Source organism: Accipiter gentilis, chromosome 24 (genome assembly GCF_929443795.1).
Source record: "Accipiter gentilis chromosome 24, bAccGen1.1, whole genome shotgun sequence".
Classification (NCBI taxonomy): Eukaryota; Metazoa; Chordata; class Aves; order Accipitriformes; family Accipitridae; genus Astur; species Astur gentilis.
In genome coordinates, this window is record NC_064903.1 from 9,335,252 (window position 1) to 9,354,318 (window position 19,067).

The following is a 19,067-nucleotide window of genomic DNA, read 5'->3' on the forward strand; positions in this document are numbered from 1 at the left end:
GTCCTCTCAAGTCAGCTGCACGCAGCAGCCCACAACTTTGACCTGCTATTAATGCGAGTATCCTCACAGCCCCATCTCCTCCTCGCTGCCAGGCAAACGCTGACTGCTAACTACAGCCAGCACAAGGAAGGAATTCAAGGGTAGAGAGGGGCTGCTATAAGTTTTCCCAGTCCATGCAGTTTCCGTGCCAAGGAAAAATGAGGTTAGAAGTCGCCAGCTAGAGACCAGGTAGTACCATTCCCTTCCAAAGGCTGCGAAACATCCCCGGCCTTGGATTTGGAAAGACAGCAAGACTGCGACGCGGCCAGCTGGTCACCAAAGGGGAAAGAGACCTGCGTTGCTCCCCCAACCCACCTCGCAGCACCCAGTTCCTATTAAAACTTGCGTCATTAGAGAAAGGACACAGACTAAGTACCTGCGCCACGCTCCTACTTCAGCAGGGAGTTAGACTAGGCGCCCGGCTCCTGCCATGAACCAAGATGCTAGAAAAAACCACAAGTCTGAAACAGTTTAACACAGGACAAAAAAGGCACATTTTAATATGTACAGCAATGCATTTGGGCTATAAATTTACCCAACACAACTGAAAAAAAAAATCCAAACTATGCTTTTATACTTATTCCATGGTGTCAGCCTCATTCCTAGCCACCTACCTTTCTCTGCATCTCTGAATGCTGCTATATACACACACAAACAAACAATTACGTCATGAATGTTCATTTAGGCTCCCAAGTTCAAGTAATAAAGTTCAAACTTGCATAGCATCTTATGCCACTCAGCCATAAACAGTTACGATTGCATATTAGCTGGAGCAGCCATCTCTTTCAATTCAGCCAGTTTTGGCTGGCCACCATTTATTATTTTTTTTTATATATTTTTTTTTTTTAAATCCTTGAGTCAGAATGTTTCCTAAGTCACCAGCCCTGAGGGATGCCACAGACTTCAAAATGAACCTCTTGCTGTTGTTAAGATCCTTTTAAACCAGAAATTTAGAGTGTTGTCAAGAACAGTTTTAAAAATGTAATACTGTTTATTTTGCTTCAAAAACATTTCAGCATTCTAAACATACAAAAAAAACAGAACGTTGCAAATTCGTTTAAGTACAGAGTGTTTTTGAACTTCAGTTGCTGCACTGGCTCTTCACTTAGTTGACGATGAAGAGATGTCTACAGTTTTCAGTTTAAAAACTACCGCACTTAACTAAAAAAATCCATACACTTCTCATGCCAGCTGAACCCCCTTCCACAACTAAGAATGGCAGCAGAATGCTATTTCACTATATACAGAAAGACAACTTTAAGCTAAATGGACGCCCACTGTAGTGTAAATAGATCTACCCTCACAGTGCATGCTTTGGGCCATGGCACCCCGGGGAACGTACAGCCTTTCCAAGTAATCACTGCTCCTCTAAGGCATCATAACTCTAAGCATGTACCACAAGAATCTGTCTAGTTTTTACAAACTATAGATATGTACAGTTTATAACCCAGGATTTTCTAGCCAATAACCATATAGTAACACCACCTTACAAATTAAAAAAATGCTTGAAACATTTTTAAATGCTTTGTTACACCAACAGCAAAGTGCACAGAGTTAGGAGAACACTAGAGCGCCTTTTCATTTTAAAAATGTTTGGAAATATGTACAACTTTGATACAGTTTCAGGGTGCTCACTACACCCATGGCCACTTCATGTAAACCAGTTACAATTTCTAGAGCACTTTTAGAAACTACAACGCGATCGGAATCCAAATTTTTTTTTAATTAAGCCTAATAAGGGCAAGAGACACCATCTCAAATAAGAGGTGCTTCAATTATGGTGTTTCCCCTACTCTATGGTATTCACATGGAGACAAGTATTGTACAGTTTTATTCATCATCATCATCTTCATCCTCCTCTTCTTCATCCTCCTCCTCCTCTTCGTCTTCTTCCTCTACCTTTTTCCGAGCAGCTTTGGTTGCTGCTCCCTTTGCGCCATCAAACTTTCCTTTAGACTTGTAGTCTGCAACATCCTGCAAAGTCAAGGGGATGTCTTAATTTGCTCTAAGCAGCAAACACATACAGCATTTGTACAGCAGCGGGCGTTAACGTAAAGGGACCGGTCTTCCACAGCTGCACCCCAGAAGGGGCGACAGCCAGCGTTACAGCACGCAGCTACGCAGACACCCAAGCGTACTCGACTGCCTCCAGACGACGGGGGCCTCGAACCCTGCATTCATGGTTATTTCTTTGAGGAGGAGAAGAGAACCCAGCCTCTCTTAAAAGTTTCCTGCTAACGGGACAAAGCTCCTTTAACAGCACAGCCAACCCTTTGCCGGAGCAACACGAGCAGCCGCTGCTGCGCATCACTGGGGGGAAGCTCTCCCTCCTCACCGGAATCCGCCTGCGGCTCTCTAACCTACTCTGTCCCGACGTACGCAAAGTTCAGCGAGATAGCACGCAGCGCGACGAGAACAGGTCTGGAAGCTGGAGATGCTCGCTACGCTGGGGCCACCTTGGCTGGGTCTATGTTCCAGAAACACATCAACACAAGAGCCGGTATGGAAGAGGCACAAGTGAAAACTAGCCTTACCTTCTCGTACTTCTCCTTCAGTTTAGCTGCCTTATTATTATAAGGCTGCTTTTCGCCATCACTGAGGTTGTTCCACATTTCGCCCAGTTTCTTTGCTACATCCCCGATGGATATGCCAGGGTTTGTGGACTTGATCTTGGGGCGGAACTCTGAACAGAAGAGGAAGAAGCCAGACCTTGGGGAGAAGCACCAGAGGACAGTCAGCACCGCAGCAGCACGCCGAGGGAGCACCCCCTTCCACCGTCCCTCACCCACAACATTCACACACGCGCTCACGCGCTAACTAGAAATACTTTTAACTTAAGAAAGCCACCCAGGAAAACAAACCCAAACAGGAAAAAAAAAACAAGCCGCAAAACCAAACACGTTTTGATTTTTACTGAGGCCCAGACCTGCAGCCTTCACCCAATGCTGTTTTTAATCAAGTGTTGTCTATCCTCCCCCACCCAATTTCATCTTAGATACACGAGTCTCACCGTGACCTGGTCATTTCCATGTCTTCCATCACTACGAGCTTAAGGGTACCAAGTACTGACAATTCCTGTTAGTGCTCTACATGCTCAAGATTACAAGCTGCCTAGAAGATTTACAAGACAGTATCAGTAAGCTATGAATATTACCAATACTGCTATACCAACAATATACCCCATCTACTTCCTTTATGGAAACCTATCAGCTGTGTTACGGGGCATGAAAACAAACCGAAGTACTTGTGCGTTTAAGGCCTCAAAGTTACTTACGGTGGTCGTTTTGGGGCATTGGGGTCCTTCTTCTTCTTGCCACCCTTAGCTGGTCCATAGTCCTTCATTTCTCTATCATATCGTACCTTATCAGCCTTTGCCATTTCATCAAATTTAGCCTTCTCCTTGCTTGACATGGTCTAAAAAACCAAAAAACAAGACACCGAACCTGCGATTACCCAACTGTTCAATAGCTGGCAAACTTTAAGTAAACAAGCCAACACATACCGACTCGATAGGGGAGTTTCAGAATTTGTTTGTTTTCTAACTGGACCACCTTGGGGACGAAGGTCCTGTACCGGGGACCGCAGCCACAGCTGGCGTACTCGGTGAGAGGGAGGCAGTGGGAATGGGACAAAGCACAGCCAGAGTCCTCCTCGAGGACACAGGCCCGGAGGCAGGGAACTGCTGAAGGGCGCTGCTCGGGAACAGGAAAAAAGGCCAGGCTGCAGGGGAAGCACCTAAACGGGCAGATACACCGGGCTGAAGCCTTCACGATCATTACGGGAGTCAGCAGCACCCAATCAATGGCCGGGACGCCCTGCCAGGAACGGCCCACAGACGAAAACAGCACCGGCTCCCTTCGCGTTCAGACACAGGCACGTCATCGTAGCAGATGCTGTAGGAAGTTATCCCTTCGGGAAGTCACAAATTAAGGTACCTTCCACCTCTCCGAGCACTTCTTGGAAAACTCTGCAAAGTTGACTGGAACCTCTGGGTTCTTTTTCTTATGTTCCTCACGGCACGTCTGCACAAAGAAGGCATAGGCAGACATCTTGCCCTTGGGCTTCTTCGGATCGCCTTTAGCCATCTTGACTCTGTAGGGAAGAGGGAAAAAGGGAAAAAAAAATAACAGGCGAATCCATGCACGGATGAATGTGTACGCGTACGTGTGTATACATACACGGTGCACATGTATTTAAATATACACACACACCCCACCATCCCCTGAAGTCAAGTCCCACCAGTAACACGTCCCTTTCTTCCCCGCAACACCTCTTGCCATCCCCAATTCGGAGACTTAAAATTATTCTTCCTTGACACTTGGGTTGCAGATTTGAGGCAAGTGAAACTGATGACCGGATTCAAGTTTTACGCCGATATGTCTTTACATCACGTCCAAAGACTGGAGACAGGCTGTTAAATACGCATACTTCTGCCCGTTAAGAGTTATATATGAACTAACATAAAGTATTTGTTTTGGTTGGCGACCACACTGGGGCTTGAGTGGCACGCGCAGTGCCAGGCTGTGACTTCGCCCTCCAGTAGCTGGGAGTTCACGTTAGCGGCTGCTCTCCAGGTAAAAAGGCAGCACGGATTATTCCCGCCCCCCCCCCCCCCCCCCCCCCCGGCAAAAGTGCGATAACCCTTTATACAGAAGAAGAGGGTGTGCAAATAAAGGCTAGTTCTAAACACAATAGGACCCGTGGAGCTCCGAGAGGTGAGCAGCGCTTGCTCTTGCTCCACCAAGTGACACATGTTCGGAGGCGTAGTGGTCAGTGCAAAGATGTGATTAGCAAGTCACCGAGAGGACGATGCTAACTTTTGGGCTGTATTTCTTCCCTCCTCTTCCCTATTAATTCCCCCCCCACCCCACCCACCCCCCAAAAACAAAAAAAAATCCCGCAGCAATATTTCCTATTTACGGCTCCTCAAGCGTTTGAAAATTTAATTTTTATTAGCACGGCGTTAATATTTAATTGCGCCTATTAACCCCCCGCCCCGTGTGCGGCGGCACAAGCGGCTTTCAGCCGCCCTCTCCCTCCCCGGCCGCTCCCGGGGCCCGGCGGGGCTGCCGCTGCCGGCGGGCGGAGAGACGAACCCGCCGACACCGGGGATAAAGCAGGAGCGCGGAGCCGGGGGCCGGGGCCGCCGCCTGCTCCCGAAGTTGGGGGCGAGCGGCCCGCCGCGGCCGGCCTGGCCCTCCGCTCCGCTCCCGCCATCTTCTCCACACACACACCCCCCCCCCCTCCCCGCCCCAAGGTCACCGCGGCGGCCGGGCTCGGCGGCGCGGGCACCTGCGGCGGGGCCGGGGCCGGAGGAAAGGGTGGGGGGGGGTGGGGTGGGGGGGTGGTGGTGGTGGCAGCGGCGGCTCCGCCAGACGCCAATAATTCATCTTCCATTTTGTGAAATGCCTCCTGATGAAAGAAACTGCCCCTCAAATGCGGCGGGGCGCCGGGCGGGGGGCGCCGGGGGACCGGGCGGTGACCGGGGGAGCGGGGCTCCGGCCCGGCCCCGGGCGGCCGGGGCGAGCGGCAAGCGGGAGCGGCGGCGGCCGCGCTCCGCGCCCAGGGCCGGCCCCGCTCGCTAAGATGGCTTCTCCCGGCGCCGCCGCCGCGCCGCCGAACAAAGCCGCGCTCTCCCCCCCCCCCCCCCCCCCCCCTCCGCCTCCGCCGCGCTCGGCCCCCCGCGCCCGCCGCCCCCCGGCCGCCGGCCCCGCCAAAACGCCGCCCCCGCCGAGAAGGGGCTCCCCGCTCGGCCCCCCCGCCGGGCGGCGGGGGCGGCGGGGCCGGGGCGCGGGCGGGAGGCGCTCCCCCACCACCGCCCCCCCCCCCCCCCCCCGCCCCGGCCCCTGCCTAGCGCAGCGCTCTCTAACAAAGGCTCCCGTGCAGCCATTATCGCCGCCGCTACGCTCCTCCGCGCCGCCAGAAAAAAAAAAGAGTGCGGAGAGCCCCGGGGCGGCCCCCCGGCGCCCGACCGAGGGCGCGGGGCGGTGGGGAGAGAGGAGCCGGGGCGAAAGCGAAAGGTTTGAGCCCCCTGCGGGGCGCCGGGAAGGAGATTTCCCCCGCCGCGACCCCCCTCCCCATCCCTATGCCGCTTACACGTCTTTCTTCCCTTCGCCGGGGCTCTCCAGCGCCAGCCATATTAATGCCCACAGCACGGGCGGCGCGGCGCGGGGAAGAAGCGATGCGGGGCCCCGCCGCGGGCGCAGCCCCGCCGGAGACACCTTCCCGGGTAGGGGAAGAGCGGCGGAGGCAGAGGCGAAGGGATCGGGGGAGTTTGGAGGCGGCGGCGGCGAGAAAAAAACTGCTTCGCCGGGACAGACGGGCGCAGCGCGCAGGGTTTATCCCTGTCAGATGCTAAAGCGACAGCCATATTAATGCAGAATAAACAGCGGGCACGGCATTGCGCACGGCCAACAACTTTCCCACCGCCGCCAGCCCCACCGAGCCCACCCGGGGGAAGGGGGCAAATAAAAGCCGAGGGCGCCGCGCGTTTTGCCGTGCGACATTAGGAGGCGGCAGAGAAAAATCCCTGCCCATGCGGGGGAGAAGAGGAGTTAGTCCCGGTGTAGTTGCTGCACCAGCCATATTACTCTCGGCGGTACGGGAGCCCGGCGCGGAGAAGCGGGGCTGCACCGGGGACAGGTAGCCCCCTCCGCGCCGCGGGCGGGGGTCGGGGGTCGGGAGGAGGGGGGGGCGCTCCCGGCGGGGCAGGGGAAGGGGACGGGGGGCAAACGCTGCGCCTCGCCCGCCGCCCCGCCAGCTGCGCTCGGCATCTGCCCCGGCACCGCCGATCCCCTTGCGAGGGAGAAGAGGGGGAGGGGGGGGGGGGAGAAGAAAGTTTTGGGTGATTTTTCCTTTTTTTTTTTTTTTTAATTAAAAAAAAAAAACTCGGAGGACGGAAGGAACGGAAAACAAAAAAAAAAATATAATAATAATAATAATAAAAAAAAAGCCCGGGGCAGGCAAAGCAGAGGGGCGAAGGTGCGGGGGCAGGGCGGGGCGGCGGCGGGGCGGGCAGGGGGCAGCCGCCCCCCGAAAAGTTGCGGCGGGGCTGCACGTACCTGTATTGTTCGCGGTAGTGTGGACAGGAGCTGGAGCGCAGGGCACGACGCGGGGCTCGGCGCGGCGCGGCTCAGCCTCGCGTTGGCTGCCTACGAGAGCGGCCTGATTGGCTGCGGGGCTCTGCCGTTTAAAACAACCTCCTCGCCCGCTCATTGGCGCGCCGCCTCATGAATATTAAGCGAGGCAGCGCGGCGGTTGGCCGGCGCGGGTGAGGTCATTCATTCAAAACGAGCGCCCGCCGGGGGAAAGGGGAGCTCGGCGGCGCGGGCTGCGAGGGGTTGCGGGGGGGGGGGGGGGGGGGTTGGAGCGGGAAGGAAAGTTGGCGCGCAGGGGGTCGCGCGCCCCGCGGAGCCTCCGCGGAGCCTCCGCCCCCGGGCGCGGAGGGAGGGCGGGAGCCCCGCGGGCGCCGGCCGGGAAAACTCTTCCTCGCCACGTGGTTGCGGCTGCTCGGAGTTGGGGGGGGGGGGGGGGGGGGGAAGGAACCGGTCGCCCCGTTCTCCGCGGAACGGAGCGGAGCTGTGCGCGGAGTGTCCGCGGTGATGGGCGGCGCGGGGTCCTGTCGGAGATCCGCTGCGAGAGCGGGGAGGGGGGGCGGCCTCCGCGGGGAGGTGCGGAGCCACGGGAAAGGACCGGGGACCGCTACGGCAGCATCCCGGGGTGAGGTGTGTGGGGGGGGGGGGGCAGCCCCCTACATCAGCCCTGCGTTGCTAACTTCTGCCCCGAAGTCGTAAGGGTCCGATTTCAGAGCCGGTGACTCCTGCGCGTCCCAGGGAGGGAACCGAGCCCCATATAAACTCCGCTGACGGTCCCAACACGCGACGGATGGAAAAGGAACTACAGAGCAAGAACCTGCCTGGTTGCTGGGGGGTGGGAGGGGGGGGAACAGAGAGCTTTACCCGCTCATTCATGAAATAAAGTGCCAAAACAATTAACTCGAGTTACCGTTCCTAACCTACTTCCACCATTTGCCTGGTATTAACTTTCTAGGATTTGGTTGTTATCACAGAGGCTGGCTGTACACAAGGAAACCTGTAAACATGCCCTTCTGACTGAAACCAACCCAGCGTGGCTCTGGGGCCAAGGGGACGAGGGTTCCCTTGGCTCTCTTGAAAGAGCTATTTCCTATAGGGCAGCTGCCAAATGGTTAAACTGGTATTAGTGGCTGACCACAATTGTTGGTTGGCTCGGAAAAAAGAGCTGTTATTTTAAGGCTGGAGCGGTAAGACTCAGAAACCACCGCGTACTGTTATGGGCTGGGCGTAACTGCCACCCTTCTTTTACGATAGCCAGAAGAAACAGTTGCCCTCTTTAAGGAATAGATAGTGAAAAGAAGCCTCCACCCTGGGCTGAGCCGCTGACAGGCAGCAGGGTTTGCCAGATACTGCCCTGTGGAAGCGCTTATGGCTATAACAACATATGGCCGCAGGTTGCCTTTGCCGGAAGAGATCAAAACAAAACGACTGATGAGACATAGAGGAGTGCCAACCTCCTGCTGACAGATCCACTGGGAAGCATGCAGAATTTCACCCAGGATTTTAGCCAAAGTGCTGCCTGGATTTCTCCCTTAGGGTACACCTCAGCTGGTCTAGCGAGCACCCAAATGCAATTGTCATCCACACGCAGAACTGCCGAGGCTTATAGAGACCTTACACCCGTGTCCTTGGGCTTTCCAAAGCCTATAGGGTCAAAAACAGCCTTACTAGCCTCTCGCCCTATTTCTACCTTCTGAAACCAAAAGCATAAAACAAGGAGTTCATTCATAAACATTAATGAGGCTACCTGAGGGACTGTATTCTGTAGCATCATCATAAAATAAGACAAGCAATACTACTGCAGGATAATCTCTTTGTAGCTGACAAACATCCCTCTCACCTATTTTTAGGGATACTTTAAAGTGTTTCGAACTAGTTGAATAATTAAGGCTTTCTTCTTGGCTCTGGAGTTGCACAATTTTTTTGCTCTGAAACACTTTCTCCCTCGAACCACAATCTCATCCTGCAGAGCACGCCAAGCTGGGAGCATTACAAAGGCGAGGGGCGGCAGCCCCAATGGACGGGTTTGCTTAGGACAGGCACCTGGCATTGAATGCGCAGTCCTGCTAGTCATCTCCAGAGCATCCCTCCCATTTCTCATAGGCCAAGGAAAATATTCCCCAAGACGCTTGTTCTAGGAAGGCCAGGAAAGTTTTGACAGCTGGTCAAGGGGCAAAGGAGATATTTTGGTAGCTGAGAGACAGCTGGGTTGAAGGTTTTGTCTTAGCACTCGCAGCATGGTTTTGAAAGCAGCGGAGGGCTGAGTAGCAAATGGGTGAATATAACACCCATAGGGAAAGCTTCTACTCACCCCCAGAACTGCCACTGCTGAAAGAAATTCTCCTGCAGTGCGCGCATTGCACCTGGCCCCTGCATCTGAGCGCTTTCCTGCGGTGCACCAAGAAAACAGCCTAGAAAGTTGGCTGAGCAAATCCAACCTTTACCTCTTCCAGGCCACGCGATCCCACTTCCTCCCACACCCCAGCTCCGGCCTTCACCTGACCCCTCTGGGAGCCAAGGCAGTTCACTAACCTAACAAAAAATAAACAAACAAAGCCCAAAATTCAGCCTCCTTTTTTGCTGGGTAAGTATTCTGCTGGGTTAGCGACGGAACCAGCATACCGCACAAGTACCAGAGCCGAGGCAAAGAAGGGCGCAGAAGGGTACAGCCAGGAGCAGGGACACACTCCTAAGAAGTGTGGGTGTGCAAATTTTAGGGGTTTCGTTTGTTTGTTTTAATATTACAGATTACTGTGTATTTATCCTATAGGAAGCATGAGAAAAAAACAAACAACCAGAACCAAAAGAAATTTCAGGATGCCTGGCTCTTGGCTCAGAAGGCAACAAGGTCTGCAACGATGCTAGGAGAGCTTAATGCAGAGTCTTGTACCTTCCCTTCAGAAAGTTCTGACCTGAGGCCCGCCATGAATGCTACAGGCAGGATTTATTTTGCAAACACATGCTACGTTTTTAAGCAACCTTCAGCCATACCCTGCATCCCACAGCAGGGACCCGGGCCAGGCAGTATCTTGAATATAAGGACCAAGGCATACAATTTGGTTCAAGATCCCATAGCAAGCAGACAGCACCCAATACTTGCAGTAGCTTGTTGCTGAGAAGATTGACCGCAAAGTCCTGTCCCAGCTGGAGTTGCCAAACACTGAAGGCTTCTGGCCCACGTACCTCACGTTGGTGCCGTCCAGGGAACGGCAGAGATGCAAACAGCTGAGGACACGTCATTACCCGCCACGATGGAATGACACCTCCTCCTCAGCTAGAGAAGATAGAACAGTACGGCTGCTGTGAAAAAAAACCTGGAGTCACCAAGAAGACCTCCAACAAATCAACAGATGACATAAATAAACTTAAAATTCAGGAAAGTCATCCACAGTTACAATGAAATGCCGCCTTCTGCTCCCTAGAATTGCCTGAGCTCTAGAGTAAGTTCACATCTTCTTCAGCCAACAGCCAGATCTCATCTGAACACTAGCGACAGTTTGGTGGGGTCGGCCTTCTCACGGCCCTGTCCTGCTCCAGTTGTGGCAGACGGCTAGCAAAATAAGGCCCACCATGTATTTGAAGCTGTTCAGAAATCAGAAGTGTCGAAAAGGACCAGAGCGATAACTGATCTTTGTGAACACCGTATGATGGCTGTAGTAAGGAAACTGCATCCTCACCACCACTGATCAGCTCCACAGCTCATCCAGCCATTCTCACAATATACCTTGACCATCTCGTTCCCATCAGTGAGACTATGAATGCCTCAGAAGGATCCTGGAGGACGACAACTGTATGTAGAAGATTAGTCCTCAAGACCTTTGACAAGCTTCCCAGTCAGAATCCAGATTGTCCTGATGTAGAAAGTTAGCCTGACAGTAACTTGTACTTGACCTCTTGCTAGTTTCACTAGGCACTTGCTCAGCACTTGGGATGATTTCAGCCAGACAGTTGATTTGAACTGATGTCGTGTCCTTGCTGGGTTTGTCCAATATTGGTCAGAACGTGTTGTGCTTGTTGTGTTGGCCATCTTGATCATGGGTAGCATCACCTACTAATAGCTAGGAAAAAGCTGGTATGAATTCACACATTGAATTTTCAAAGCATCTCAGTGAATTAGAAATACACCAGTTAAAGAAAAATGACTAGTGCCCTTGATGCAATGGTATCCTTAAAACGAGCTACCGTGTCTGAAAAAGCTTCACAAACATACATGATCATTTCCAGGAAGAATAAAACAGTTACCTGCTTCCCATCTTGGAGGGGCAGCTCAAGTACACAGTGCATTGTCAAAGCAGTTTCCTTACTGAGGAGCTGCTTGGGCTCAGATTCGGCAGCGTCACTGGGAATAGCCGCAAAAGTTCTTCTGGTCTGCAGCGTACACGCTCGAAGATGTGCTATTTCGCCCCATCAGCTTTTATTTTCTGGTGCTGATACCCAAGTTTCCACCTCTCTGTCTGCCAGCTGACAGAGGTATCAGAAAGCCAGGGAAGTCTGCGGGGGCAAATAACTGCAATGAGGTATCGGATGCCAATACAGCGTCAGTCCTTTTGTCCTTTACCCAGCTTTGGAGTACGCTGAGCCCATGACTGTGTGGTTAAATTAGGAGCACCCATGTTGTTGTGCTCCTGACCACTGCACTGGGGAGCCTATTCGAGGCAAGGAGTAGGGGAGGCATCAAGAAATCTCACTGGAAAGCCTGGGGCCATCTGCCTGCTGTCCTCCTGAGCTAAGAAGTCATTTTCTGAGGCCTTCTAGGCCACAGAACGCCATGGGTCACAGGAAAAATAGAAGTCTCCCAAAAAGAAACACTCTTGCTGTTCCCAGGGTGAGAAAGTTCAGGAAATCATTCAGTTCGGTTATCATTTTTGATAAATATTCAGGTACGCAACTCAGTTCCCATGAAACATTTTTTCAGGCAACCCAGACATCCAACATCAGCACACTGAAGATGTGCTCAAGGCCCTGGTGGGAACACCAGAGAGGGGGTTACCCACCTCTGTCACGAGGGGTTGGCTACAAGGCAGGTATCAGCAGAAGGGTCCATTCCACCAGCCCCATTCACAGCCCTTCCGCGAGGCTGGGACGGCACCGGGCTCGCGCGGTTCGCAGGCGGCTGAACTCCAGCACGCCAGCTCGGTGAAACGGTCCTAGCGTAGACACAGCAATCCCAGCACATCGTCATGTGTTCCTCGCAGCGGCGTATCAAACCATCCTGCCCTTAGCAAAGCCAGTTATTCCATTGTGGTCGGTAAGCTGCAGTTTAAGCAGTATAATTACAATTGCATTTGGCGCTTCCACTTCTGTCTGGTTCGCATCTCTTCACAACCCTTACCCACTGGCAAAATTCACTAGTGAAGACTTGACCCGAATGAAAAGGCTGATATAAATACATCCGTAGGGTTCTGCCAGCAATTAGGAATAAGGGCGGGGGGAAATCCCTCCTAGGAATCTAACAAAGCCAGGAAACCTTTTTAGGCAGAACCAGCCTATCAGAGTGACAGAGTTGACATTTAAGGTTGGATGGACAATAGCGACATGAAAAGTGTTAAATGACCTGTTCATCTCAACAGCATATTCATTAGGCTAGTTAGGGGGCTGTTTCAAAAGCCTTCAGTTTGGACCTAGCTTCTCCCATCACTGACCTTCTGTGTTAACATGCAACGGAGATGAAGAGGCTCAATTAACCCTTCTCTAACTGCTATAGTTGAAAGCCATTTGCAGAGGTTTGATTTACAAGTACAAGAACTTTTTTTTTTTTTTTTTTTTTAATTCAGATTTTGACTTCACTAAAGATGAGGAGGAATCCCTCCATATGAAACCCTCCTGGTCTTACAACACGTGGGATTTCCATACATGGATTTTCTGATGCCCACAGCCTGAGGCTGAATTCCAAGTCCTGTAACTACAGTAAAATATTTGTAATTGCTCACTGGGATCTCAGCCAGTGAGAATATTTCCTCTTTAACCTATGAAACAAAAAGAGTTATCTTAAATACGTACTGAAAGTAGAAAATAAAATTAGCAATGGTGTTTAAGGAGCTTGCCAACATGCAGGTTCAGAGAGACAGAGGTTAATCTGAACCCAATTCAGCTACGGGAAACCTAATGTTCCAACAATTAAAATATTAGTCCAGATGAACAGGTGACCCCCCCCAAATCCCTTAATGGGGTGGCACAGCCTGTTATCCCCTGTAGCCATATCCCATTAAGCTGACACCTCTGCAGGAGTAGGATACAATCCCAGTTGCACACACAAAATTAATTATTGTCAAATGCACTTCATGGGGACTGAGGTGAGAAATACAAGTTAAAATAATTGACAGTCATATTAGGCAGCAGTTCAAAACCTCCTTGCAGTATAACCGCAGGCAAGATAAACAGAAACTCACGGTTACCTTCACAGGTGGGCTCCCCCCGCTTCTTGTCACGTTGTCCCCACTCCCGTTGGCTTTCTTCTTCCTTTCTCTCCCTTCTCCCCCTCCTGTTTTTGCTTCCCTTCACACCTCGGCCCTGGCTCCTTCCCAGCGCACGCTGCCAAGCTGCCCAGGGGGTGGCAGGCAGGCGGTTTGCCCCTGCACACCTGCTCCGAGAGATTTGCCACCGCAGTATAGCACCTCCTACGCTACCAGACTCCTGGAAATTGCGTGCCCCCCGCATAATGCCTCCTTACATTCCCGGCTCGTCTCTGCTCCCTCATCTAACACATCCTTCCTGCCACAACACACTTTCTTCAGGCGTCTCCTTCCATGCTCAGCTACCGCAGGACCATCTGCTTCCACGTATCTTCTTTTTAAAGAGGCACTATCCCAAACCTTGTAAACCCCAAGCGACCCGGCGTATGAGCAACAAGCAAAATTCAGCTGCAGAAGGGTGTCTCTGCTTCTATTTTGCATGCAAAGAACCACACTCAAAAAAATTAAGGGCACTGAAAAAAAAAAAAAAAAAAAAAAGCATTTATCTACCTACCCCACCAAGGCAAATACTAAAAGTAAGAAGACAGGACAACTGGAAACAATCTTTGCAAGTATCCCATAGCCTTCAGAGGGGATGGAATCTAGCTGTAATTTTAAAGGAGAAGATTGTAAGTGTTTTCCTTGCACTTTAATTGGCAAGTAATCAAGACCACATTCAATGCAACACAAGTTCTTGCAATCACGCTGTGACAGCAGACCAAGAAACTCTATTAGGAATCCAATGCAATTACAACCCAACAGCAGTCCAGCAAAGGACTAGATATAAAGGGAGGCATGACCCCACATTAGAAAGAAGCTGGTGATGATACAGCTAAGGTGTAGTTCAGACACCGCTGCAGTGACACTAACGGAAGCAATCAGAAGGGCTGGCGCTGGGACAAGAAAGCTGCCACTGGATAGTTATTTCACAGTCCTGAAATGTCACTATAGTCAGAGTTGCTTTCAAATCATCAACTCTTTCCAAAACCATGAATGTCCCCCCCCGTGCTCACCAATACCGGTACACGAGTGCGTATCCTTTTCTCTTTGGCCACCCTGCCACTGTCCGCGCTCCAAAACAGGACTAGGGCAGCGTGTGGCATACAGACAAGGCGATACATTAAAACTACTCACATTCAAATGAACGAAAGAGGAGAATGTTCCGTGAGAAGCGTAATCTTGGTCGTACATTATCTCACAACACGTTTCTGAATGAAGCTTTGGGTCTGGCCATGGTTTGTAACTTCTAAAAGACAGGCTGCCTGTCTCCAGATGCCCATGTCACTGCTGAGACAGGGAGTGACATCCAAAGTCCTTGGCTAGAGAGAAGGAGGAACAAGTTTTCTCCGCAGGAACTGTGCACCAAGCGCTCGGTCTCTTCCCTGCCTGGTCAGGCTGCTGGGGCGATGAGCTGCGGGAGAGCGTTGCGCAGACCAGCTGTTCCAGCTGGCATCTTAAGTAGGTTGAAGGTCTGGGTGTAAGAAAACAAGGAGAGCGTTGGGTGACTCCAGCCTGGTGGGGAAACATGCTGCTAGCACAACAGGGCTTTAAAAGGGGTTAAAAATCTAAATGTCAGAAAAGACAGTGCAGAGACTAAAGCAGGTTTTCCTGATCTGTGACCTGTGCTACACTGCTGGGACGCAAGATCTTCAAAACTGGCTGTAAAGCTAGGAAATGTACATTGCCCAGATGTACGTAGACTCCGAAAAAGCAAGGCAAAAAATACAAATTGAAGTTATAAGTATTTACAGTTTAGGAGAACATTTAATCGGTTGTAAAAAAAAAAAAAACCACCAGGGTGACACTGCACAAGATGATTCTTGGACTGTCTTCAGAGAGTTAGGTGGACCTTCAGTTAAAAAGGGAACGAGAAAAACTGGCTCAGGAAAGCCTTCAAAGTCCCTTCAGTTTCCCCCACTCTCCCCTATGACCCCTCTGTCCCCATACGTGGTGGTTTTTTCTCATAAATCTGTTCAGAAAAATATCGTTTCCTTTTTGGTATCAGTTTGGTGCTATCACTTCACCATAGCAACAGCCAGCAAACAGCAGCTCGAACCACTGGAAGTTGTTGGCTGACTCAGGTAGGCTCTCCTGCGGCAGCAGGCTCGAGTGACTCTCTGCCTTTGGAAAAACAATCAGTTGCATAATTCTAGATGTAATTCCACTGAAAGAGAATATACACAATTAACTAAATGCCACCAATTAAACTATCAAGAAGGCAGGCATGTTTTCAGTCACTGCACTTTGTATGCAGCTACACTGTAATCAAGGTACGGCAGCAGCTCCTGTAGACACACCAAGCTACTTTTAAAGTAACTACCTCAAGTCCTGGAGACAGCCATGGACCACAAACCCCACTGGGACAGCTGGGTCTGTCTCAGGCAGTTTCTCTGCATACACCTCTGTGCTGGCGTGGGCCAAACTGCCAGCGGTGCCTGAGCTACCAGAGCCTGGGGATGAGATTTTGCAAAGACCAAAAGTCCTGGTGACTCCCAAGCAATGCCCAGCAGTGAGGATGGATCTGAGTTAAGACATCAGAGCACAAACTGAAGCAGATAAGGCTCAATCCTGCTGCTAGACCAAGAGGGATAATGCTCAGCAGGACAGCAGGGAGATAAAGACATCAACGGGATGATGAAGCAGTGAAGGAGAGGAAGGGGAGTGTCGCAACGCGCCGTTGGGACTTACACAAATATCTTTACGTTACTGAACAGCATAGCAGAGTCGTAGAGAGTAACATGGTATCCAGCTCAGGTTGCTACCGCCAGGTGCTTACATCTGTCCTTGATGATGTGGAAGCAACAATTTATTTGGGGGGAAATTTAGTAATAAGGGGTGTAGATTTCTGCCAAGCGCTCCTGAATTCTTATTCTTGCTTTACATTCATCAAACATCTGCTTTGTTAACATATTTAATCCCTGTTTTGCATAGAAGTGTAGGAACATTACAATGAGTGAATAGCAAATATATTTACAGTGAAATTGTTTTTAAAATTGTATAATTTATGTGTGCACATATTCTTTATAGAGACACACATACGTATACATACATACATTAAGAATCGCTTTACAGTTAAAGGGAGGTGAACTTCCCCCCCCAAATTTGCAACTATTTCAATTTTCTTTTAGGTTTGTTAAGCCATTTCAGGTTTAAAAGACATTGTCTATCGAGGTCAGTGTATGTATTATATACCTATCATCACAGATTCCACTGAATTCGATTAACTTTTTTTTTTAATTACAACTTCTCATATCAAGACAATAGTGCTTGATAAAATTCTCCCAATATGTCTCAGCTTTATGCTTTTCCCCAACTAAAAGTAGATACTTTTCAAAGAAAAACGGCTTCCATCACAGAAGACAGGCAAAGACACTGAAAAGATTAAAACAAAATAAAAATCAAAAACCTGCCAAAGTTCCTTCCCTGTATCATCAGGGATAGCACATTTTCAGGATATCAGCAGCAGCCCAGTGTATCTGGCATTTAAAAATATCCAAATAGCTCAGACCCTGCACAGACCTTGCTGTTCTTTAATTTATAAACTAGTGTCCAAATACGGACCTCAAGTTACAAAACCCCACTGAATTCACTGGAATTTCATAGCTGAAATTCAGGACAGAATTCAACTTTGTGTTGCTTAAATATAATTGGCCCGTAGTATATCAGTTAGTGGGAGATGTTTTTTCCCCCACTGCTGCATAAACTGGTGAGATAAAGATTTAGTAACTAAAAATGTTTTTCAGAATCCTGTTTCCCTGGGGGTGTGTGTGTGTGTGTGTGTGTGTGTGTAATTATATGGAAATGGCAAAGGTATTTGGTCTTACTATGAACATGGTAACTGTGGTCTCTGGGTCATCTTGTGCTCCTGTCCTTCCATCAGCTCATTTGGTTTCCATGTAGCTGCTTGTATATATACAATTGTCTCTGGTTAACATATGCTGAACATGATTGTTATGCACTCAGATTTATTCCCAGCATGAAAATTATTTGAAAACGGGTGGAATGAGGGGGAGAAACACAGCCATCATTTGAGGAACTCACACAGTAGAGTGCTCAAGAGTTTCCTTTCAGATTTACCTTCCCTGCCAAGAAAAGGCATTGTTAGAGTGACAGCCAAGAGGCGTGTGTTCCAACAGGAAAATCATATGGGATACAAAATTGAAATCTCAATCACAGGTGAAAAATCAAGGCAGTGTATATACAGCATTGCTCTTTCCTCCCTGCCTCCTAGAAAAAGTTGCAAATACCTTATCCTTACCGAGGTGATGCTATAAGATGGCCAACACCCAAAGCAAGGTAGCTAAGCACCCTCCCAGCACCGCATCCTTTCTCAGCACAGCGTAGCCTTGGGCTCTGTTTAGAGCAGGAGAGCAGTGACTCTCCGGTCACCGGTTAGCTTCAGCGCACCACTGTACTCCACCAGCCTGCGTCCCTGGTCTTCTCAGGTCTGCAACTCCAGACCAGCTATCGCCCATCTGACCAACTGCTTGTCTCCCAGCTCTTCCGCGCTGCTGGGAAGGAGCGGGGACTGCATCTGCAGCAGGGGCAGCAAGTGGAAAAGGTCACCCCTTCTGCCAGGGCAGCCGCCGAGGCCCCTTCCAGTCCCGAGCTCACAAAGACCTCCTCTGCCAGCGCAGCCGGACCTACGACAGGTCCTTCCCAGTCAATCCCATCCAAAGAAGAGCGTGACTTTCTGATGCCCCAAGCCAGGGTAGCCACACTGGCAGGACTTCACAGCCTGGCTCGAGTGCCAGCGTGACTTGTACACCATGTTACGGTTGCCACAGAGGAGCACGGGGACAAACACCGCTCAGCCAAGGATACAAATCACACCCGATGACAATTTAAGACAACCTTGTCAAGCCCATGCAGATCCAGATAGAAATCAGGTGGGATTTCTCCATGCACAGACCACTGTATTTCTGAATGGCAGATAACGTTCCTCAGCTGCTTCTACTCCCTGCTACTCAGCATTTCTCCCCTATTGTAGTAATTCTGGCCGACAATGCTCACTACTACTTACCCTCTTTGGATAATCACACCCTTACAGTACCTCTTGCAGCCTAATGTTTTACAATGAAATCTGAGAAGGTCTGAATAATCCTAATAGCAGTTCGGCAGCGGCACTTGCACAATTATTATATAAAAGGTAAGTGTGCTCCTACCAGCTCTCCATTTAAATTTATAGTGATTGGTTCCATACAGTAACATGGTAAATGAAAAAAATCCCCCAGCCTTCATTTAAGAGGTTTATAGTAAATAAAAAAATGCCAAGGGTTGTGTGTTGGCCCCCAGTCTGTCAGCTCTCTGTGCAGGAAGGGGATTCAGGCTCCCTTTCCTAGGCACGCATAAAATGCCGGGTGATATACGGCTCTGCTCCGCGAGGAGCGCGGCTGCAGTGAAAGCCAGAGGAACTCGGGCTGCTGGTCCTAAGAAAACCTTCTCTGCAAGCACAGGCTGGAAGGGCCGAGGCAGATATCAC

The 19,067-nt window shown here is 50.4% G+C and overlaps 2 protein-coding genes across 2 annotated transcripts in view; one reads left to right on the plus strand and one right to left on the minus strand.

Moving 5' to 3' along the window:
- Positions 1–509: 509 nt before the first annotated feature.
- On the minus strand, positions 510–7,227 carry HMGB3 (high mobility group box 3). The gene is made up of 5 exons (XM_049827934.1): positions 7,101–7,227; positions 3,975–4,131; positions 3,314–3,453; positions 2,574–2,748; positions 510–2,013 (listed from the first exon to the last, which is right to left on the minus strand). Exons 2-5 carry the CDS (start codon positions 4,122–4,124, stop codon positions 1,870–1,872), a joined length of 609 nt encoding a protein of 202 aa, XP_049683891.1. The 5' UTR covers positions 4,125–4,131; positions 7,101–7,227; the 3' UTR covers positions 510–1,869.
- Positions 5,626–19,067, plus strand: part of LOC126050366 (basic proline-rich protein-like) — a 40,819-nt gene continuing 27,377 nt past the window's right edge. Inside the window, exon 1 of the mRNA XM_049828179.1 lies at positions 5,626–6,268. Coding sequence (XP_049684136.1) covers positions 5,626–6,268 — 643 coding nt within the window. The remainder of the gene's footprint in view (positions 6,269–19,067) is intronic.

Bases quoted from the DNA above. Each gene is read 5' to 3' on its own strand.
- HMGB3 (XM_049827934.1), bottom strand. From the start codon at position 4,124: ATGGCTAAAGGCGATCCGAAGAAGCCCAAGGGCAAGATGTCTGCCTAT. The intron at 3,454-3,974 runs GTACCTTAATTT...TTGGTTTTTTAG, and splicing joins AGTGCTCGGAGAGGTGGAAG to ACCATGTCAAGCAAGGAGAA. The intron at 2,749-3,313 runs GTAAGTAACTTT...CTTCTCCCCAAG, and splicing joins AATGCCCCAAAACGACCACC to GTCTGGCTTCTTCCTCTTCT.